Here is a 22,568-nt window from a genome sequence, read left to right on the forward strand (position 1 = left end):
AAAAATTCCGCCCGGCACCCTTCAGATTTGTTTAAAGGGGACATTTTTGAATAGGAATCCACAAAGAAACTGAATCAGAAATTTTTTCAGACGGGAGCGGTCTCACCACATGGACTAAGAATAACATCTTACTTTTATTGTTGTATATTCTAAAAAATTTTAATAGTTTTTTTCTACAAACGTGTTAAAAATGTAATAATACAGTTTAAATTAAATTTTAAAAAACCTTTTAAACCACCTTTTTCAAATTGCGCAATTTGTACTATTAATATTAATGTTAATAAATGAAATATAAATATTTTGACGTTTCACAATTTGACAATTCACTTTTACCTGCAATGCCTTAAAAATTTTAAAGCACTAGTGCTTTAAAGTAGCATTTTTAACGCTCCTATGGAGTGCTAAAAATTGCATTTTTAACACGGTTGTAGAAAATAATATTAATATATAGTGTATTTGATAAATAATTGATTTAAGACGTGAACTTAATAAAAAGTTATTTATTGTGTATTATTTGTGAAAGATCCAAGCAGAGAATACAGCAGGATAATATATATTATATGATCCAAGTATTTTGTTATTAAAGATGTTCAAAATTGTAAGCGTTCCATAGTAACAATATATTATTAAAAAATTAGTTTAACACTTTTCCTCTTTTCTCGATTGCATATTAGTTTTTGCTGTACATATAAATTATTATAATCACTGAATACATAGTTAGTAAAAAAATTATCACATTTATTAACTGAATTAATAATTTGCAATTATACAAATAACAGTTATGCAAGAACATTCAAAAGCCATCTCTTTAAGTTAATGATGACATTTTCAAGTAGAATGATATTCTAGTAATGTTTACATATCCATACCAGTGTGAGTTTTACTACACGTAATTTGCCGTGTAAAGACAGAAAAAGTAGGGATAACCGTAAAATATTTGCGAATTATGAATCCACGGCCTTAAGTGGACTTTATGCCTCTAAGTTTTTATTTGTCTTTTATGTAACTTCTTCTTCTTCTTCCTCTTTATAAGCAATTCTGCTTGTTCATTGGCGGATTGATACCTCTATGGAAGGTTGTCGCTCCATCATTTGCGCGGTCGGCCGATACTTCTTCTGTCGATTGGTGATTTATCTCGTGCTATTTTGACCACACGTGTCTCCCCCATTCTGGTTATATGGTTGTTCCATTCTTTTTTTCTATTTAGTGTCCATTCGTTTATACACTGTTCGTTACATTGTCTTCTAATATCTTCGTTCCTCTTTCGATCTCTCAGTGTATTTCCTGTAATTCTTCTCAGTACTCTCATCTCTGCCGTTTCCAGTAGTCTTTGTGTTGTGGCTGTATCGGGTCTTGTTTCTGATGCATATGTCATTATTGGTCTTACACTGGCTTTATAAATTCTTGACTTCATCTCAGTGTTAATATGTCGGTTTCGCCATATAGTGTTATTAAGGCATCCTGCCAATCTATTTGCTTTTTGTACTTGATTTCTCACTTCTTTGTCTAGGGGCCGGTTGTTCGAACGCTAATCAACAATGATCATTATCAAATATTTAATTACTGTCACCAAAACTGTCAATGTCAACTTTGTTTGGGTTGCTGAAAACATAATTAATTACAATTATGAGATTTATTATTAATTATGTTAATAATTATTGTTATATTAATTGATTATAGACTCCACAGACTTTTTAATAACCAAAAAAAAGTTGACATTGACAGTAATTAATTATTTGATAATGATCATTGTTGATTAGCGTTCGAACAACCGGCCCTTAGTCTCCGTAACTTGACAATGTAATTCCAAGGTATTTTACTTCCATTACTTGTTCAATACTGATACCATCAATTTCTATTTTGCATCTGATTGGTTCTTTACTGGTTACTAAAGTTTTAGTTTTTTGAGATGAAATTGTCATATTGAATTCTTTTGCTCTTATGTTAAATCTGTGGACTAATCTTTGCAGACTATCTTCATCTTGGGCTATCAATATTGCGTCGTCTGCGTAGCAGAGTATTTTTACTTCTTTGTTTCCCATTCTATATCCTCTTCCTTTGTTGACGTTTTTGATGATTTCATCCATGATTAAATTGAAAAGCAGAGGACTCAATGAGTCTCCCTGTCTTATTCCGCTGCCTATATCTACAGGTTCTGTAAGTTGTCCATCTATTCTGACTTCCATCTTGTTATTTTGGTAGATGTTCTCAATAGTTTTTATGATATCTAGAGGGATTTCTCTATTATACAGAAGGTGGATTACATCCCTGAGTCTTACTCTGTCAAATGCTTTCTTTAAGTCAATCAGACATAGAAATGCTGGTCTATTATACTCTAGTGATGTCTCAGTAATTTGCTTTATGACGAATATTGCATCTGTACACGATCTTCCAGTACGAAAACCCTGTTGTTCATCTGCTAAACTTATCCTCTGATTCATTACGTCTTGTAAGATTTTAGTTGTAAGTTTTAGGGTAGTATTTAACAAGTTGATACCTCTGTAGTTCTCTGGCTGCTTTTTATCTCCTTTTTTGAATAGTAGGATTAGTTCGCTCGTTCTCCATTCTTCCGGTATTTTACCGTGTTTTATGATTTTGTTAATTAATGTTGTTAATTGTTCTGTCATTGCTGCTCCACAATATTTCAGTAGTTCGTTTGGTATTCCATCCTTACCTGCAGCTTTTCTGTTCTTCAGCTTTTCGAGTGTTTTTCGTACTTCCTGTGCACTTATATTAACATCTTCATCTGTGGTAATTTCTGGTGTTTCCGGTTCTAGCATTATTTGTTCTTCCTCTGCATAAAGCTTTTTTTAGATAGTCAATCCATGTATCCTTTTCTATATGTTTTGGTTCTATTAGTTCCTTTACCTCCATTCTTTGACCTCTTATAAAGCGCCATATTTCCTTTTGGAGACCATAAAAATCATGTTCCATTTCTTTCGAAAAACGTTCCCAGTGATCGTTTTTTATTCTTCTTACTACTGAATGTGTTTCGTTTCTTATGGTCTTATAATGTAACTTGAGTTAATTTATGTAACTTGAGTTATGTACTAATTTATGTAACTTGAGTTTATATTTTTTATGTCTTTTTATTGGTTTTTCATTGAAAGTTCCCCCTAAGGAAAATATCCTCTCCCAAGGCCAATTTATTGTTCCGTTTATGTACTAATTTATGTAACTTGAGTTTATATTTTTTATGTCTTTTTATTGGTTTTTCATTGAAAGTTCCCCCTAAGGAAAATTTCCTCTCCCAAGGCCAATTTATTGATCCGCTGCCTCTGGCACGAAAAGATCTTTATTCTACTCCGAAATTCCGAAATGGCAGACTGTGGATCTGTCGGACTCCTTCAGCATTCCCCATATGTACGCATCTGGTGGCATTAGTTCTGGTGAGTCGCAACTCCCAAAATGATCGCGCAGTATTCGAAGAGACTCCCTAGCAGTGTGACAGGTTGTCCCGTCCTGCTGAAACCATTGTTGATTTTAAGCATGGGCCGTTTTCGTGACCTTTTCCGTATGACCGAAAATAGTACTCCACCATAACATTTTTTTCTGCAAAACTGAGAACGTACGTTTTCAGTACGTTTCGGCGCCTGATACATATCTACAAATTTGAATCAAACTAATTTCAGTACTGTTTATTTTGCCGGATACCGTTATATACCTCGTTTTTAAACTAGGAGGAGTAATTCAAATTTACCGCGCCGTGATGCTTGTTTGTAATTATTTTCCCAACCGCAGTCAGGTTTACTCCACTAAACTATAAAAATTTGACACTATTGTCATTTATGAAATTTTGACACTATTGACAATTAAAATTCACAGGTTAATTAAGTTATATCGGCGATTTTTTGTGTTTTCTGCGTTATTCCTTTAATTTTTAGATTTTTATTCTGCATTTATATAAAAACAGTTATATTTAGAACTCTTTAGCAACGTATCAGTATAATAATAGTTATTTATGTACCAAGTCAGTAAAGTTACTCTTTATCGAATGAGTCTGATATTAGCTCGCGTAGCGAGCGAGGCGAATGACGTGGTGCATACAAAATTTTATCGCCAACAATTTGATATTGATTTTTAATCGATAGTTATCAATATTGAATAATTACTAAATTGGTAGAGTTTTGATTTATTTTATATACCTAAATACAATTACAAAATACTACAGAATTTCACTTTTTGACATAAATTTAATTAACAATGTCGTAAATTTTGTACAATATTTTTAATAATTAAAGTAAATAAATTGTAAGTTAACTCAAATAAATAATCGATAACTGCCATCAACCACTCATTCAATCAACCAGCCATTCAATCTCGATTAATCGCAGCAGGTAAAGCAAAATTCTTCTTTCAGTACAATAAAGTGTTACTTTACTGCCGCAAATGAGGGCAAATGTGTACAATAATGAATGACTTTTGTGACGGTTGGCGATTAAATATATTTATGGATTACCGTCGTAGGCCGACGTGATCAACAAAAAAAGAGAATGAATCTGGTTATTTTTCTAGTGACATGATTGGGTGTAAATTTATTTTTGAGTGTAGGTACTCCTCCTGGTTTAAAACAGATACCTATAGATGGTCTAATAAATAACCATCTTTAAAATAAAAAAAAAAGTTTTTCCAAAAAAAAATCTTTTATTTTATTCGATATAGTCTTTTTTTTGGCTCAATTGACATATATTACAGCGATTTTTCAATTTCTTTATGCGGTCCGAATAATGCTGCCCTGGGTGCTCTTCAAAATAGACGATTGATTCATAAATTATCTCTGTTTAAGCGGATATAAAAAATTATGGTTAAACTCAAAAACAACCAACTGTAATTTGTAATAATTCACTAGAAAACGTAAATGCCACACACACTAAAGGCTAGGGCCCCCGCAAGGCTGATTGGCGCTCGCGTGCGGGACATATTTTAGCGCCCTTTAAATCTACTATAATAAAATTTAAACCCAGAATAATAGACTACATTATTACTGAGGCCGAAAGTCCCTGAAAACTTCTATAATGTTTATTTTAATAAGTTACAGGGGTGAAAATAAAAGAGAAAATTTAGTGTGATTTTTAATAATTGCAAATATTTAATTCAAAAGAAACGTTTTATTTATTTTAAGGGACTGGCGGCCCTCGGCAATAACGTTATCTTTCATTCTGCGTTTAAATTTTAAAAAAATAATTATTAATTTTCTCAGGATTCGAAAAAAATGAATACATTTAAAACACATTGAAAATTTTGAGAGGCGACATTTTGCGCCTTTCCCCTTCCCTTAAATGTTTTGCAACAATAATGAAGCACCCTGCATATTATTAAAACTATACATTTAAGTAAATAAACAATAATATTTTGTCATTTCAAAGTTTTCAAACTAATTTTATACAGGGTGTCTACATAACTAGGAACCATATGGGAAACTGTTTTATTATTAATTTTACGAGAAAAAGTTATTCTTCATAAAAAGTTCTGCATTGTCTAGATAGAACTCAGAATGCAACCATCAAATATCAAATTTTATGAATCTTATACGAGGTATGTCAAAAAAGATGAATTTTGGTCAAAGGCAAAGTACGACTAGTTTTCACAATATTGAAAAGTTATTAGGAAAAGTTGTTCAGCATTAAAAACTATGTTTCTATATGCAATTATATCCTTCTAATTGAATTATATTGTGATCTAGAAAGGCACTTTACTTTTGATCGAAACTCATATTTTTTACATATATCTCACATAAAATTGAAAAAATTTGATAGGATTTGATGGTTGCATCTTAGATTTTAGACCATGCAAAGCTTTTTAGAAAGAACTTTTTATCGTACATTAATTGTGTTCTTTATTTTCATAGGTAAGGGATGGGTCGCGAATATGAAAAAACATCAGAAAGGGTCGCCAGACATAAAATGTTGGGAACCACTGAATTAAACAATAACAATAAAAGAGTTATCGCATTATTCGTAATAAATGAAAAGGGCGTTGGGTATCTGTAATTTGAGAAAAAAATTCAAAAAAGGATGTAATTGCATATTAAAACATTGTTTTTAATTAATTCCAAACAACTTTTCATAATAATAATTTTCGATATTGTGAAATATCTCTTGATCGAAATTCATATTTTTGATACTTATAAGATTGACACAATTTTATAGAGGAACTGGTCCGAATATGGGCCCCCCATTTGTTTTTCTATTGAAACTTGCTTATTATATGTTTATAACAATGCTACATAACATTTATACATGCTATAAGACCTTAGAAAAACAACTACTAACTATGTATTTTTTATAATAAAGTTTATTTATTTTACGGATAATAATATGACGTGAGGCATATTTTTCTAACCAGGCCAGGCTGTCTGAAATATGGGCCCCACTCAAAAACTAACAAAATTTTCTTTTGACGACAAAAACACGAAATAACCTAGCTAACAATTTATGCTTAAAGAATAATAAACATATCTGTGAAAAAGTAGAATAAAATTATCTGCAAAAATCGCAAACGTAAGGAGTCTTTTTCAGCTCCGGAACACTGTTCATATGCCCAGAGATTGCACATTAAACATTGAACCCACCTTTCTCCTCTAGTGTCATCAGAAAACTGTTGTTCACAAAATAGACATGTGCGATCATTGCTTTCCGGAGAAGACTGGTCTATCTGTTCTACGTCAAGGTCTTCGTCAGCGGGCAAAAATTCCTCTTCCTCTTCTTCATCCGAACTGAATTTGGTTTTGATTTTTCTGTTGGGTTTCTTTACATTTTCTTTTGGCTTTAGCGCAGAAACTATTCTCTTCCCCTTTCCTTCCTTGGCCTTTACATTTTCTTTTTATCCAACTGAAAACACAGTTCTCTTCCCCGTCCTTTTTTTTATTTTCTTATATTCTCAATTGATAATTCAAGGTCTGATTTATACGGAGATGAAATTATAACTTGAGAACGAGAATTTTTTCTTCCTCTTGAAGACGCAGGCTTAGTAACTGATGGGACAGTTGAAAGAACGAATGGACTCATGAATGTTTTGAACGGTGTTCTGGCACAGTTGTTGCATTCGTTGTGTTCCTTAATGGTTGATCTGGGTCTTTAGAATAACTTGGTCCTTGATCTTCTGAACGAACTGTTATATTTTCTGAAGAAATCGTTTTTGCAAGGTCGCTTGTCAATTCTTCCAAATAAATTTCAGTCAAATTACAAGTTTTCTCAGATTTCAGTTTCTCAGTACTGAAATCAGCATCAGAAAAAATGGTTATATTTATTGGCCCTATTTCAGTTACTTTAAAACCATTCTTAGCTATATCTGCCGCCTGGAATTTCATAAATAATGCCTTTTCCAATAGTTCTGCTAGATTTATGCGAGCGGTCTGAATATGGGCCCCTAGCCTATATTTACGTCACACAAGGGGCCCATATTTCAAAATATGTACGTTCAAGAAAAATATTAGCCTATGACTTTGTAATTATTTTTTGTTCCTAACCTACATTAAAACCATTTTCCTTCCTTTTTCTGCCACACAAGCATAATATATCAATTCCGAAATAATGTCAATAAACACAAATATTATGTAATATAAACTTACTCAATAAAATTTTTTCAAAAGTCAAAATCAGAGGGTCTACACTGTGTAACAACAACATATGTGCTGGTCGAGGAATCTGTAAATATATGACAAGAAATGGTCCTTCTAGTATATTTGGGCATTTTCTAACAGATAGCACTACTTGTTTCATAGATAGTGGGGTGGCCCATATAAAATACATAGCCCATATTCGGACCAGTTCCTCTATTTGGTTGCATTTTAGTTTTTGGACTATGCAAAGCATTTTATGAAGAATAAATTTTTTCCGTAAAATTAATAATAAAAAAGTTTCCCATATGGTTCCAAGTTACGCAGATACAATGTCTTAATTATTTTCTTTTTTTTTTCAAAATAAATTGTAAATTGTAGATTTTATTAGAGGAAACCCGATTATAACTATTTAAAATGAATTATTATTATTCTATGCAATGATTATGATACTTACCATTTTCACAATTAATGTAATTTCCACACCACTTAAAATAACAACAAATAAAAAAGTTTGTCCAAATATTTTTTACACGAAAACAAAAGTTTAAAATCAGGGCAGAACAAACCCAGATATTGCAGATATTGCAATAATAGTCGTAGGTAATTATTAACACCAATATAAAATAAAATTTTAAACCTTTCACTGTAGGAAACCACCCGTTCACCGGTTCACCAGTAACAGTAAAAATAATATTTGTGCCTAATAAACACATAGACGAGAAGGGAAAAGATGCTCAAGTCGAATACATAATCATAATTCATAGAGTATTTGTTTACTTAAGGGTAATTATCATAAATTCGAGTAAAAGATTCACTTTATAGGAGTAAAAACTGCTTGATCCAGCAAGCTGTTTTTGTTGGAGTAAAACTGCTAAGTTGCGTTTTATGGGTGTTAATTTATGTTTCTACTCGTCAAGGAGTGTGATTTGATGTTTATTTGACTATTTTGAGTGTCGCTTTAGTTTACAACATAAAATCGATTGGATGGTATGCCAAACGTAATTCAATCTACTTCAAAGAAAAAAAAGTGGGAAGGGACAACAAAATGTAATATATTTTTCACGGAGTAAGTTCAACATTTCAGGACGGGAATAATTATTTTTTCGGTAATAACACAATATTTGATTTTTGAGATTTCTCTAGTTGTTCATGAACTAATTAAAATTGTATATTAAAATATATTGTGACATTTAAAATAAATATTTCTTTGGCGCCCCTTTGTGGTTACGCCCGCGTGCGCCGCACGCGTTGCTCGCCCGGTTACGGGGGCCCTGCTAAAGGCCTGGACACACATATCGGCACAGAGCCCGAGCCGACACACGGTAGAGTGTGGGACGTGTTACGGCGACTAAGAAAAAGTAAAAGTAAGGTATTTTATCTGTTGGGAAACATAGTACCGCACCAATATTAATAGATTGGGCGTAGGTTGTCTCGTAACTATTGGCCAATCAAATGCTCGCATTTTAAAGGCGGGAACACGTCACTCGTACGACACTTTTGAAATTGTTATAATAGTACGTTCTTTAAAGGTAAAATATTGCAAAACCTCTAAATTTTAAAGAACCGCTTGGATTGACATGAAATTTGGCATACACATAGCTAACAAGTCAAAGAAACAAAGTGATATTGTGCCGCTGTGTGATTTTGCCCTAGGGGTGAGTTTCACCCCTTTTTGGGGGTGAAAAATATATTTTCGAAGTAAGTCCGGAAATGGATAAAATGACTAATTCTAAGCAACTTTTGTTCTAAAAAGTTTTTTCACTAAGTTAATACTTTTCGAGTTATTTGCGAGTGAATATGTTAATTTTTCTACAAAATAACCACGTTTTCAGACGTTTTTTCGCAAATATCTCAAAAAGTAAATATTTGGTCGAAAACAAAATTCTTATCAAAAATATAGCACGTAAAAAATTGAAAAACATGGTGTATATATTAGGTCACTATACCTAATAGAAGCAGAGTTATAGCTAATGAAATATAGGTTTATATTCGTCAAATTCCAAATCAAATATTTTAATGTGCCATAACCAAAAAACGAAGCACTTTTTTGGGGAAAACTCACTTTAACTTTTTCAAAGTGTTTAAAAGATGCTTATTTTTGTTTAAAAAAAAATTAACATCAAAAACAAGTTACGCTCAAAATAAAGTTGGTTCCTTTTTTTGGTAGGAAATCGGGAAAATCACCCCCTAATTAGCATTTCAAATAAACTTAATTGTTACCACTCAAGTTTGTTACAACAAGTTTTTTACTCGCGCATATATTGATCATATGATCTGTAAGTTTCATCGGTTCAAAGTCCTTATTTTTGAAAGAGCTGTAGTTAAAAGGGCTTGAACGAGTCACTTATCACGAGTGTATGCAAATTTAGAAACACCGAATCCTAACCAATTTTTGTCTTGCAGAAAAACAAAAAAATACAAAATAGGTATTCAGAAAAGTAAAGCCGACTTTTTATTGTTTAAGATTTTTGGTATCTCTAACAATTTTTAAGTTATTTTGAATAAAAGCATTTTTTTCAAAATTAAAATTTTTAAAAATTTTACTTTAAAACCAAATTTTTTTTTAAATAAGCATTTTGAATCGATGAAACTTACAGATCATATAAACACAACATCAGTAAAGTAACTTGTGAAGTGGTAACGATTAATTTCATTTAAGTTGCTAATTGGGGGGGGGTGATCTTCCTGATTTTTTTTGACAAAACAAAAGGGACCATCTTTATTTTGAGCGTAACTTGCTTACATTTGATGCTAGAAATTTTTTTTATAAAAACAGAAATAAAGCTTTTTTTAAGACACTTTAAAAAAGTTAAAATGTATTTTCCCCAAGAATGCTTTATTATTTGGATATTTCACATTGAATTATTCCATTTGGAATTTTTCGAATATGAACCTATTTTTCATTAGGTATAACTCTGCTTTTACCTGGTATAGAGACCTAATATATACACCGTTTTTTTTCAGTTTTTTTATAGGCTATAGTTTTGCTAAGAATATTTTTTTCGACAAAATGCTTACGTTTTGAGTTATTTGCGAAAAACCGTCTAAAAACGTGGTTATTTTGTTGAAAAATGAACATATTCACTTGCAAATAACTCGAAAAGTATTGATTTGGTGAAAAAACTCTATAGAACCAAAGCTTAAAATTAGTCGGTTTATCCATTTCGGGACTTACCTTGGACATATATTTTTTCACCCCCGAGATGGGGTGAGATTCATCCCCAGGGCAAAAGCACACATCGGCACCATATCACTTTTTTTCTTTGACATGTTAGCTATGCGTATGCCAAATTTCATGTCAATCCAAGCGGTTCTTTAAAATTTATAGCAAAAACCTTGAAAGAATGTACTTTAAGTTTCAATCCTAATAAAAGGTTCAAAAAATTGGGTTTTCCAATATATTTTTCTATTTTTTGGGTATAGATATATCAAGTGGTTTTTATATTAATAATTATATCAATTTTTCTTTATTGTCTTTATACACTAAATAACTCACGAAAAATTAAACAAAACTAAATAATACGTCCCTATAGCTAATATTGTCATTATACACTAAATAACTCACGAAAAATTAAATAAATAAACAATATTAAAGAAAATTATATAGAAATATTCGGAAACGCAACCACAACATAAAAAAAGAGGGTTAGGTTTGAACCACAAACAAAAACTGTCAAGTGTCAACCTTGACTTTGTCGTACGAGTGACGTAGTCATTCCCTTCCCCCTTGCTTCCGCCCAGATAGTTACGAGACAACCTTTGGTACCGCACTGCGTCAGCACCGTAGCCATGCTCGGTCACCGCATCCATGTCGCTATCCCTGCTCGGTGCGGATATGTGCGTTGTGCGTCCCAGCCTTAATTATGTCGCCAAGGAGTGAAAAAATCTACAACGAACGAAATAAAGGATATTAGAGTCTATTAGGATCTATTGTAGACTTTTCCTGGCATCGTTCTGAACGCAATGCAAAAGTTGCAAGTCTCTAGGTGCTGTATGTAAAAATCGATTTATTACGGTGTTTTAAGTGCTAAATGCCCTGTTCTACAAAGTGACCCTGGCCATGGAAACACATAATATTCTTAATATTCTATCACTTACTTTTACGAACTTCTTTGATCTTTACAGTACTTATTCAAAATCTACTTACCTATTTCAGATATTGCAGTTACTGTTTGGGCTAGACCAGATTTTATAGACGCTCTGACTAATGTTTCTCAAAAGGTACTACAGTCCCTGACTGTACTAGAACAATTTTGGAAGATTCCCTTTCCATTGCCAAAGTTAGATATATTCGCTTTGCCGACATACCAAGCCACCAGACCAGCAGACAGTTGGGGTGTTCTTCTTTTTAAGTAAGTTGTAAAATATCATTTTCAAACATTTTTTCCCTAACAATATAACAAAAGACAGCCACAACCTCTCCCTTGGTATAAAAGAAGGAATGCTATGATGCTACGTCTTCTCTGTTTTTTTCTATGGTGTTGAATCGTGTACCTTAAATGAAGATATGGGCAGAAAACGATGCATTTGAGATGTGGCTATATCGGAGAATGCTTAAAATTCGTGAACTAATCGAGTCACAAATGATGGGGTCCTCAGAAAAATGAGAGAAGAACCGAGAGGTACTAATCATCATCAAATCTCAAACGTTGAAACATTAACACGTCATATGCCAGTAAAACATTGATGGAAGATCAAACTTGACAAGATGTTGATATGTCATATAAAGATGTGACGTGTTACACAAATTGGGGAACAAGTCCTCGCTTGCTCAGAATCGGAAGAGATATGGGGTGGTTCTTTAAGTGATGTTATTAATATACTCTTATTAGCTTAGAAATAAAAAAAAATAGAAAAATCAAAATAAGAATGTTAAATAAAAAGAAATAAAATATTGGGCGCCACTGGTTACCTTATGGGCAGTACCGGCGCTAGGGTATGAGGTGCCCGCCTGCAAAACAAGCACAGACGCCCCCTTGTACACATCCCCTACACACACTTGTATAAGGATCTAGCATCAGGAGACATATGTTTGGAACAGTGGAACCCACATGCCCGAAGATCAAACCAGTCATACTCCATAATGGAGTAATACCTATCTGGCTCCCAAGCTGTACCCAGATTAGGGTATTAGGGCAACCAATTCCAATTATTTGGAATTTAAACAACATTTAAAAAATTAATTTTTCTATTTTAGTATTTTCTGTAACACTAGCAGAAAAAAAGCTGATTTTGGCGCCCCCCCATGCAGAGGCGCCCGCCTGCAATGCATCCCTTGCAGGCCCGTTATCGCCGGCCCTGCTTATGGGAACCAAAAATATACAAAAAATAGAAATATTAAAAGAAAGATAGCTAGATCAAAAATTAAACAAAAACATAGGCAATGCAAAATATATAAAATACTTTATTCAGCCAATTCTTTGTTGTACTTACGATACAAGAGAGAAGGAAAAGAGAAATAATAAGATTGTATTTAGCAAATAAAACATTATTTATTAAGACAAAAAGAAATTAAATTTGTGATCTCTTACGGTGGACAAATAGAGATCGTGATTACCAAAAAAAGAAAATAAAAAGTTTACAAAAAAATACCTTGTCTATCAATCCTGAATCTTCTTGGTTGTTCTAAGTCCAAGGCACAAATTCAATCACTATAGTCACTTTACAAATGAACTGATACAATAAAAGTACATCAGGTTACTTCCCATAGTTCATAAAAAAATTCCATAGTTCATATAAAATTTTATCATTGATTGTATTTCCCAAAAACAAATTAGCACTACTCGAACAAAATATTGAAGAAACTTATTATTTCTTCAGTATATTAAACTTTTGTTATTATAGGTTATTCATTACATGCAATCAATAAATAAAAAAATTATAAGCATGTTAGTTGTTTGTTCAAAGGGGTGTAAGTATAAATTTGGATTTGTTATCCAGTGATAACAAAGACTCCACTAGCTTCTTAAATTATTCAACTGTGCCCTGAAAGGGTAAGTAGTTCACTGCACTGCACTGCACAAAACTTCACTTAACTGCTGCTTAAAACCTATGTGGTAGCTCCAGTGGTTTGTGCCTCCTCAGTCTCCGAGTCTGCTCACTTATCCAGCAGGTTTAGTGCAAGATTATTAGGGTGGTTTTCTAATTTTACCAAATAGCGGCTGCTGTATTCACTCACTGTCTCCTTTACTCTGGCTATTTCAAGATCGTCTCTGATTTCTCTGTTAGGTATAAACCAAGGTGCATTTGTTATAGTCGTATAAACCTTCGACTGGAAGCGTTCCAATATCTCTATGTTTGAGTTTGCAGCCGTATTCCATAGTTGTACACCATATGTCCATATTGGTTTTAAGGCTACTTTATGCATCAATAATTTGTTTTTTAAACTAAGCTTTGACTGTCTTTCCAATAGCCAGTAGTATTTGCTGAGTTTCAAGCCAAGTTGTTTTCGTTTGTTAAAAATGTGCTTTCTCCAGGTCAGTCCTTTATCCAAGTGCATCCCTAAATACTTAACGCTGTCAGATTGAGGCAGATCTTGTCCATTTAGTGTAACAGGTGGCACTATACCTCTGCATTTAGTAAATGTAACCTGCACTGATTTTACTTCATTGACTTTGATTTTCCAGTTTCTTGCCCAGTCCTGAATTTTATTAAACTGGATCAAAAAAAAGGGCAAAAAGTTTTCAGGCTTTTACGGCAATGTTAGAAACTTCTAACAAAAGAAACCTCTAAATAACTTCTGACTGCATGTAAAAAGAGATACCAAAAGTGGTACAACAATATCGGCATCCGCCTAACAACAGCGAAAATTGCCGGAGTTCCGTTGTATGCCGCAATGCATCGCCGAGGTGAGTTAACTATCAGCCGGCTGAAGAAACTGGTAAGTCAGGTGTCGCTGCAAGGCAGCGGACCCTCCGAGGCCTCCACTTCTTGACTTGTAGGACAGCTCTAACCCAAAACTGAATCCTCGATCTCCCCAATTTCCAATCTTCTTAAAATTCAACGGCCTTTCTAAAGATCATGCAATCCTCCCATTGACAATTCTCGACCCAATTCTGACTTAAATTCACTCCATCAATAAAAGTCTTGGCCAATAGAAAAACAAAATCATTCTCCGTTAAACCTCTAATTTGACGCCATGCATATTTCTCAGCCAATAAGCAAATACTCATTATTTGTAAGCAGTTTTCTCTAGGTTTCCATGGAGAGCCTAATTCTCACATCGTCAGTAATACTGCACGTGTGGATTGCATAAACAACTCAGAGCCACTTATACCAGCTCTAAAATAAATAAAACCCGACTTTAAGACTACTTATTAAAGAATTATGACCAAAATTCCTTTGTCGGTATAAGATAGAATAAATCCAACAAGGTCCCTCAGATGAAAACAGATATGATATTTACGCTAAAATCCCGAGAACGTAAAATCGACAAAATACACAATATTTAACATCGTGAGAATCACTGAATATTCAATTCCGCGCGAAACACGGTACAATTCCTGATACGGATTCAGCATACAGGGTGGAACAAAAATAATACTAGGAACGTCATTACGGTCTTAACACAAAAAAATTACGGGGTGATATATCAATGACCTTCGCACCCGTTACAAAGTTACAATACTTTGGACACATTATGCGAAATTAATCCAGATATACCCTCATACAAGCTATCCGGCAAGGAAAAATATTTGGAAAGCGATGTATATGAGGTAGAAGAAAATCCTAGTTTTAGAACCTCGGAAACTGGTTCAACATAGCATTTGTGCTACTTTACCGCGCAGTTGTAAATAAGGTAAAGATTGTCATGATGATCACCAATATTCGTCACGGATAAGCACATCAAGAAGAGAAAGGCTTTTTTTATTGAATTAACGTGTCTCGATTACAATGATCATTGACACAGGTACAATTATACATTATTAAACAATACATACATACATACAATAAATACGTAGATTCGAGTGATTTACAATACATGAACATTTATATTTTATTGAAAATATTTGTATATCGTAGGTAGCTTATGGTGTGGAGTATATCAGTTGGTGAGTTTAGTGCTTCATTCAGGCTAGTCTTGAGTCCATGAAGTCGTCATTCATGTTAGTATTTTGGACAATTGATTTGGACATGTTTCACTGACAGCTGACATTTGCAATATTGGCACATAGGAGGGTCTTCAGAAGCCATTGAGTATCCATGTGTTAGTCTGGTATGCCCAACTCAAGTACTACGGTTGATTTTCTGCAGATATTCGGCGGTTTAAATGTACCAATATTCGGTTGAATTTCTTTCAGTTTCGAAGGCAGCCTATTCCAATGAGTTTACCAGCAGTTGCCTGTTAAACGTGTAAAATGACGTTTTAGGTCTATGTCTATTTGGATACTTTCAGAATCACTGGTTGATGATAGTACTGATGTGGCTGCGGCTTATGCTCTTTCATGGCCCTGAATACCTACATGTAGTATGGTATAACTAGACCCAAACCCAGACATCCAAAGTGAAAGTGATCCTCCAACACCAAATCGTTCTATATGGTCCACATAATGTTCAGAAAAAAGTCACACCATTTTAAGCGTCAGGTTTGGGGGGGAGAAGTAGGTAAATTCGTAGTTTTTTACGTTTTTCGTCAATATTTCTAAAACTATGCAGTTTAGCATAAACAACCTTCTATACAAAAATATTCTACATTAAATTTGAAATAAAAAAGACCCTATGCATAATCCTTCTAAAATGAACGGTTCCAAAGTTACGGAGGTAGTATAGTATAATTGGTCCAAAAAAAGGCCTAACCCAGACATCCAAAGTAAAAGTTTTCCTTCAACACCAAATTGTTTTATATTGTCCACATATTGTTCAGTAAAAAGTTACACCATTTTGAGCGTCCGGTTTGGGGGGGAGATGGGGGAAAAGTCGGTAAATTAGTAGTTTTTTTTTACGTTTTTTTATTCTATCTATACATAATTGTTATAAAATCAACGGTTCCAGACTTACGAAGGGTGAAAAGTGGAGGTTTTCGATACTTTTTATATTCTTTGGGTAATTTATAGAAATTTTTTTAAGAGGATTGGGTTTTGTAAATAAAATTTGCTATTTCAGTGGCCGATGGTATGTTAGTGATAAGCCCTTGAAGAAACGACAACCTCACCACCCAAAATCATCATTAATTGCCCAAATAATATAAAAAGTATCAAAAACCTCTTCTTTTCACCCTCCGCAACTCTGGAACCGTTGGTTTTATAACAATTATGTATAGGACATTTTTTGTTTTAAATTGTATGTAGAACATTTTTGTGTAGAACATTGTTGAGTCTTGGATGGCTTCAACAATTGGATATTTAGTGAAAATATTTTTTATGGGTTGATAGATGCTAAAGAGTCAGTGCAAATTGCTGGAGAGGCGTAATTATATAATAAAGAATTTATTGCCTGAAGTATTTCTACTAATTCAGCTGTATGAATGCTACAAAACGATGGAAGGGTCGATGTTTTGATGATTTCTGTTGACGTTGTGACTGCACAAATAACTCCGTCATTATTCTTGGATTGTAGATTATTCGATCAGAATGTAATTGGCTAACAATATTTAGGAACATCTGTTAGAGATTTAACGGATGAGTTTCATGCTTGGAATATTGACTTAACGTAGTATTTATTTTCGGGATAGTTTTATTCCAAGGAGGAACGGAGGAAAAGAAAGTGTTATTAATATATTTTTGCTTCTTGTTTATTTTAAATTAATATTTCAGTTACCATTAAAATTCAACTAACTCAACGTTTTGTTTAGAGAAAGCGAACTGGTTAGCCATGATTCCTGTCATATAATCCATGAGCTGGTGTACCAATGGTTGGGTGCTTTGGCAACTCCATTTTGGTGGAGCGATGCCCATATTAACAATGCGTTAGTAAGATATGTCACAGCATACACTACATTAAAGGTAAGTTCCACAGGGTGAGTTTTAAGTCTGGAATTCCTCTTTTAAGATCGCCATTTTAAGAAGCAGAAAATCTCTCGACTTATGTTTCATTCTAGGATAGGATGAGTACCTTTCCATTGAACCTTTATAAACTAATCTTTTATTATGTTTCAGATGCACGATTGTGATTCTTATAATAATTGGCCGATGACAATTTTGTACTCCAATTATTACGAGTTTAGCAAAAGGTATCCTCATGGTAAAAGCACCGCCATCAAGCAAGATTCATCTTCAGCCAAAACGGAACTAGTATTCAGAATGCTAAACTACACGTTAGGAGAAAGCACATTTCGACACGGCATGCAACGATTTATGTTAGATAGGTAATTTTACAAAGTTTAGATTATATTAGTTTGTAGAGTGGGTATGTAGTGAGATATCTCTGTATATACATAGTCGTCTCCTATATTTCTCTATAGCTTATTTCCTGATCCGAATAAAGTCGAGATCGCGAGAAGTTGATATCTTCGAGCATTCTTTAGACATACGCATACCATCTTAGTTGTTAGGTACCAATAGTTTCTACTATTGTATGATTTACTTTCATGATTTCTCTTATTCTACTATTAATAGCCTGTCCAATCTCGGTTTCCCTGCCGAACGTGACATAATATTGGGAAATTTTTATTACAAAATATTTATTTATTTATTTTATTTATTTATTTAACGGAAAATCTCCTTTTTACAATGTAAAGATCTATAAACATTTTTAACACTAACCTACTAACAAGTAAATATAAATAACATATTTTATTTCCTACATAAAATACTTAAAATATATAAAAATACATAAATTACATAAATAGGTACTCCTTCAGTTGGTTCTTAACAAATAAATATATCACAATAACATATTACATTAAATACTCTCTCAGTTGGTTCTTAAACCTGGTTTGACTAACTCCCAGCAGATCTGTAGTTTTATTAATTTCATTACCCAGTCTATGAAATCTAGGTATATGACTATTATATCCGTAGTTAGTATAATGAAAACTAATTGAGAATAATGGTTTATCTCTAATATTTATAGTGTTTAATTTAAAGTTGATTAGCTCCAATAAATCCAGGCAAGTTACATTACCCTCCAAGATTTTATGAAGAAATAAAAGATCATTAATAATTAAAGTTTTTTCAACAGACAACAACTTTAAATGATTATTTATTCTCTGATAAGAAGAAAATTGAGGCATATGTAATCTCCTACCTAAAATATGAGAGTATCTAGAATTATATTCATCATTAATGGTGCTACAGCCCTATGAAAGAGCCTCGACCTTCCCAAGTCTATTACGCCAGTCAGTCCTATCCATTGCCAACCGTTGCCAGTTTGCTGCGCCTATTTTTCTCCCATCCTCATCTACACCATCCTTCCATCTGAGTTTTGGCCTATCCCTATTTCCACTTCCCACAAGTTGTGAGATAAGGATTCTTCTAGGAGGGTTGTTCTGCTGTAATCTTGCTAGATGTCCTGCTCATCTTAGTCTTCCTATTCTTAAAAGAGATACTACGTCTTTACCACCAAATTTTGGTTTATATCTGTGGTATACCTCGTAGTTATAACTCTTCCTCCAAATACCATTTTCACAAATGCCACCGAATATTTCTCTCAGGATCCTTCGTTCAAATATAAGCAGAAACTTTTCACCTGCCTTGGATATGATCCATGCCTCCGATCCATATGTCAATACTGGTTGTATAAGGGTTTTGTATATGGTTAGTTTTGCTTTTTGGCTTAAATTTCTGCTTCTACGTCTACTATTGTCTACTCAGTCCAAAATAGCATTTGTTTGCTAGGATTATCCTTTGCTTGATTTCTTCCGTCATGACGTTCTCCTTGGTGATCAGGGAGCCTAAGTATGTGAATTTGTCCACAACTTCAAAGGTAGAGTTATCAACCGTGAACTGGTGACCGATGTTTCTAGCTCTATGTATTGATGCCATCATCTTAGTTTTTTCCTCGTTTACTTGCAGGCCCATATTTTTTGAGGCATTTGAGAAGGTGGTATACATTTCTTCTAGCTACCGTGTTGTTCAGGTAACTAGAACCACGTCATCTGCATATGTCAAATTTGGGATTATTTATTAAAAATATTTCCTCTGTTGTCTATTCGGGCATCTCTGACAGCCTTTTCCAGAGCTATGTTGAAGAGGAGACACGCCAGCGCATCTCCCTGTAGCAGCCCAACATTCGTTTCAAACGCCTGTGATTGTTCGCCCTGTATTTCGACTTTGCAAACGACTTTACGCATTGTAGCCTTAACCAATCTTATCAGTTTATGAGGAATGTGGAATTCATCCATGGCTTCATACAATTTATTTCTTAGGACACTATCATAGGCCGATTTAAAATCTACCAAAAGATGGTATGTGTCGATACATATGTCAAATGAACTATTGAATTCATTGGTTTTTTTTTCAGTATTTGCCTTAACACCAATATCTGGTCTGTTGTAGATCGACCAGACCTAAAACCACTTTGATATTCTCCAAGAAGCTCCTCTTGTACAAGAATTCATCTGTACTCATTAGATATCTTTTAAAAACACCCTTTAATTATCTACGCTAATTTCTTTCGGTTATTTAAATGTCATCATAAACAATTCCAACCTTCTTTCGTTACATAAACATTGTTGACCTAGATCGTGAGGTGTAATTATACATACAGCCACTATAAACACTTTTCAGGGTCGACGCTGACTTTGCACTTTAAATATATTTATACAACCAAAACATAATAAGGGAATCCTCATTACACATTCCACATTCGTCATTCTATTTTATTAGATGTAAGATTATTCACATTAAAAGATAGTGTCATCTACACTCCGCGAGACGACGTTACGTAGGTTGCTACCAGCTTGTACTCATGCGAGTATAATAAAACAACTTCAACAGTGAAACGACTATTAATCATTCCACCTCTCGGATAAGGGTTAACCCCCCTTACCGGGAGAAGATAGCCCTAGTAATCCTGGACTATCATACTCTGAATGTGCACTTAGGCGACCACATAAGATACTCGAAAATATTTTGTAAGCTGTATTAAGGAGGGTTATTCCCCTATAGTTTCTACATTCCAATTGATCACCCTTTTTGTGTAGCGGGCAAACTATTCCAATACACCACTCTTCCGGGATTTGTTCCTCATTTCAGGCTCTCAGTATTATTTTATATATTTGATTAGCCAGAGTAGCACCTCCATATTTAATAAGTTCCGCGGGTATACCCTCACTTCCTGGAGATTTATTATTTTTTTAGGTGTTTTATTGCATCCCGTACTTCTTGAATTGATGGAGGCTCTAATGGTGTATTGTTGCTTGCTCCTGGGGTGCTTGATTTGGATCTTCTACTTCGATAGTAAGTAGTTCTTTATAGTGTTTCACCCACCTTTTCAATATTTCTTTTTTGTATTGAGTATGTGCCCCTCCTTATCCTTACATAGTCTTAGCCTTGGTTTGAATTCCTTTCTTGCATTATTCAGGGTTTTATAGAATTTTCTTGTTTGATTTTCCTGTTTTAATGTCTTAAGTTCATCCAGTATTCTATTTTCATAAATTCGCTTTCTTCTTCTATGAATGCACTTCTCTTCTCTTCTAAGGTCTTTATAATTTTGTTGTTTTTCTCGGGTTTTTCTTTGCTGCATCAGTTTATATACATCGTTCTTTCTTCTTGTAATCTCACACTCAGCATCGAACCAGTCATTGCGTGATGGTGGTTTTTCTGGCCCTAGAATAGTATTTGCTGCGTCTTTAATATTACTTTTACACATTTCTGTTTTGAAACCTTTCTACCGTTTGCTGATCTTTGAGTTCAATATAAAGCGCGTTGTTTTGGTACTTCTCTCCTTCTTCGCGTTTGAGATTCTAGCTCGAATTATTGTGCCAACTAGAAAGTGAACTGAATCAGTATTGGCATCTCGATAGGTACGGACATCCGTTAGATTTGAGAAGTGTCTAGCATCTATGATCACATGATCAATTTGGTTGTTCGTTAATCCATCGGGCGAGGTCCAAGTCCCCATATGTGTTTTTTTGTGTAGAAACCATGTGCTTCCTACGATCATGTTCTTTGCGGCTGCGAAGGTGACTGCTCGGTGTGTACCTATTCGAAATGGTATTATTATGGAGACTATATTTACCGATGTGCGGTAGATATATTTCTTCCCTTCCGAATTTTGGGTTCAGATCACCGATTACTATTTTAATGTCATTTCTTGGACAACTGTCATATGTTCTTTCTAATTTATCATAGAATTCGTCTTTTTCTTCGTCTTCCTTGTCTTCTGTTGGGGCATGTACATTAAGAAGACTAATATTAAAAAACTTGCCCCTAATCCTTAAGCAGCCCATTCGTGGATTAATCGGCTTAAAATCTATAACCAAGTTCTTGATTTTATTATTGACTATAAAGGCTGTCCCAAATTCATGTCTAGTTTTATGGCAACTATAGTATATGTTGTAGTTTGTTTTTTGGTTTTGGCCATGGCCATGGTGTGCCGCACAGTGTGCGAACGTTCCAGGTAAATATTTTAAGATCATTGTTCTTATTTCGTTGCATAGGTCGTCGTCGAGATTTCCGTCCAGTATTTTTAACTTTAGAGCTCGTAACTATTGGTTCTCACGTTGTTGAATAGTTATCCCAACGCCTAACCCCCTTTTAGGAGGGCAATTTCAAACGAGCTCGTCAGTTCCCGACCCAACTTTCCACCCGGGGTTGGATACCGGATCTCCAGATTGGGTTGCTCTGTTAACAGGGGACACCAGCGTGAAGGTGAGAGTCGGATTTGAGTAGAAGAGGCTAATTGGAGTAAACTGGAATCAACTTTATGTTTTCGCATTCTACCCCTTTATCCCCCATCTAAAATGATATTAAAGTCAGATAAAAGATAATGGGTTAAAAATTGAAAAGAATTCTGAATTTGTTAAAGAAAACATACATTGGGCTCAAAATTGACCCCCTTGGTCATCATAAGGTTAAAGGATTGATAATAAGTACACCAGTTGTTAGGATAAAAACTATTTAAAAAT

The 22,568-nt window shown here is 34.0% G+C and overlaps 1 protein-coding gene across 1 annotated transcript in view; it reads left to right on the forward strand.

Moving 5' to 3' along the window:
• The window catches only part of LOC114333545 (aminopeptidase N), a 237,685-nt gene that overhangs the window by 133,463 nt on the left and 81,654 nt on the right, over nucleotides 1-22,568 (forward strand). The window contains exons 7-9 of the mRNA XM_050652739.1: nucleotides 11,718-11,913; nucleotides 17,352-17,502; nucleotides 17,656-17,864. Of these exons, the coding sequence (XP_050508696.1) occupies nucleotides 11,718-11,913; nucleotides 17,352-17,502; nucleotides 17,656-17,864 (556 nt within the window). The remainder of the gene's footprint in view (nucleotides 1-11,717; nucleotides 11,914-17,351; nucleotides 17,503-17,655; nucleotides 17,865-22,568) is intronic.

This window comes from Diabrotica virgifera, chromosome 6 (assembly GCF_917563875.1).
Source record: "Diabrotica virgifera virgifera chromosome 6, PGI_DIABVI_V3a".
Taxonomy (NCBI): Eukaryota; Metazoa; Arthropoda; class Insecta; order Coleoptera; family Chrysomelidae; genus Diabrotica; species Diabrotica virgifera.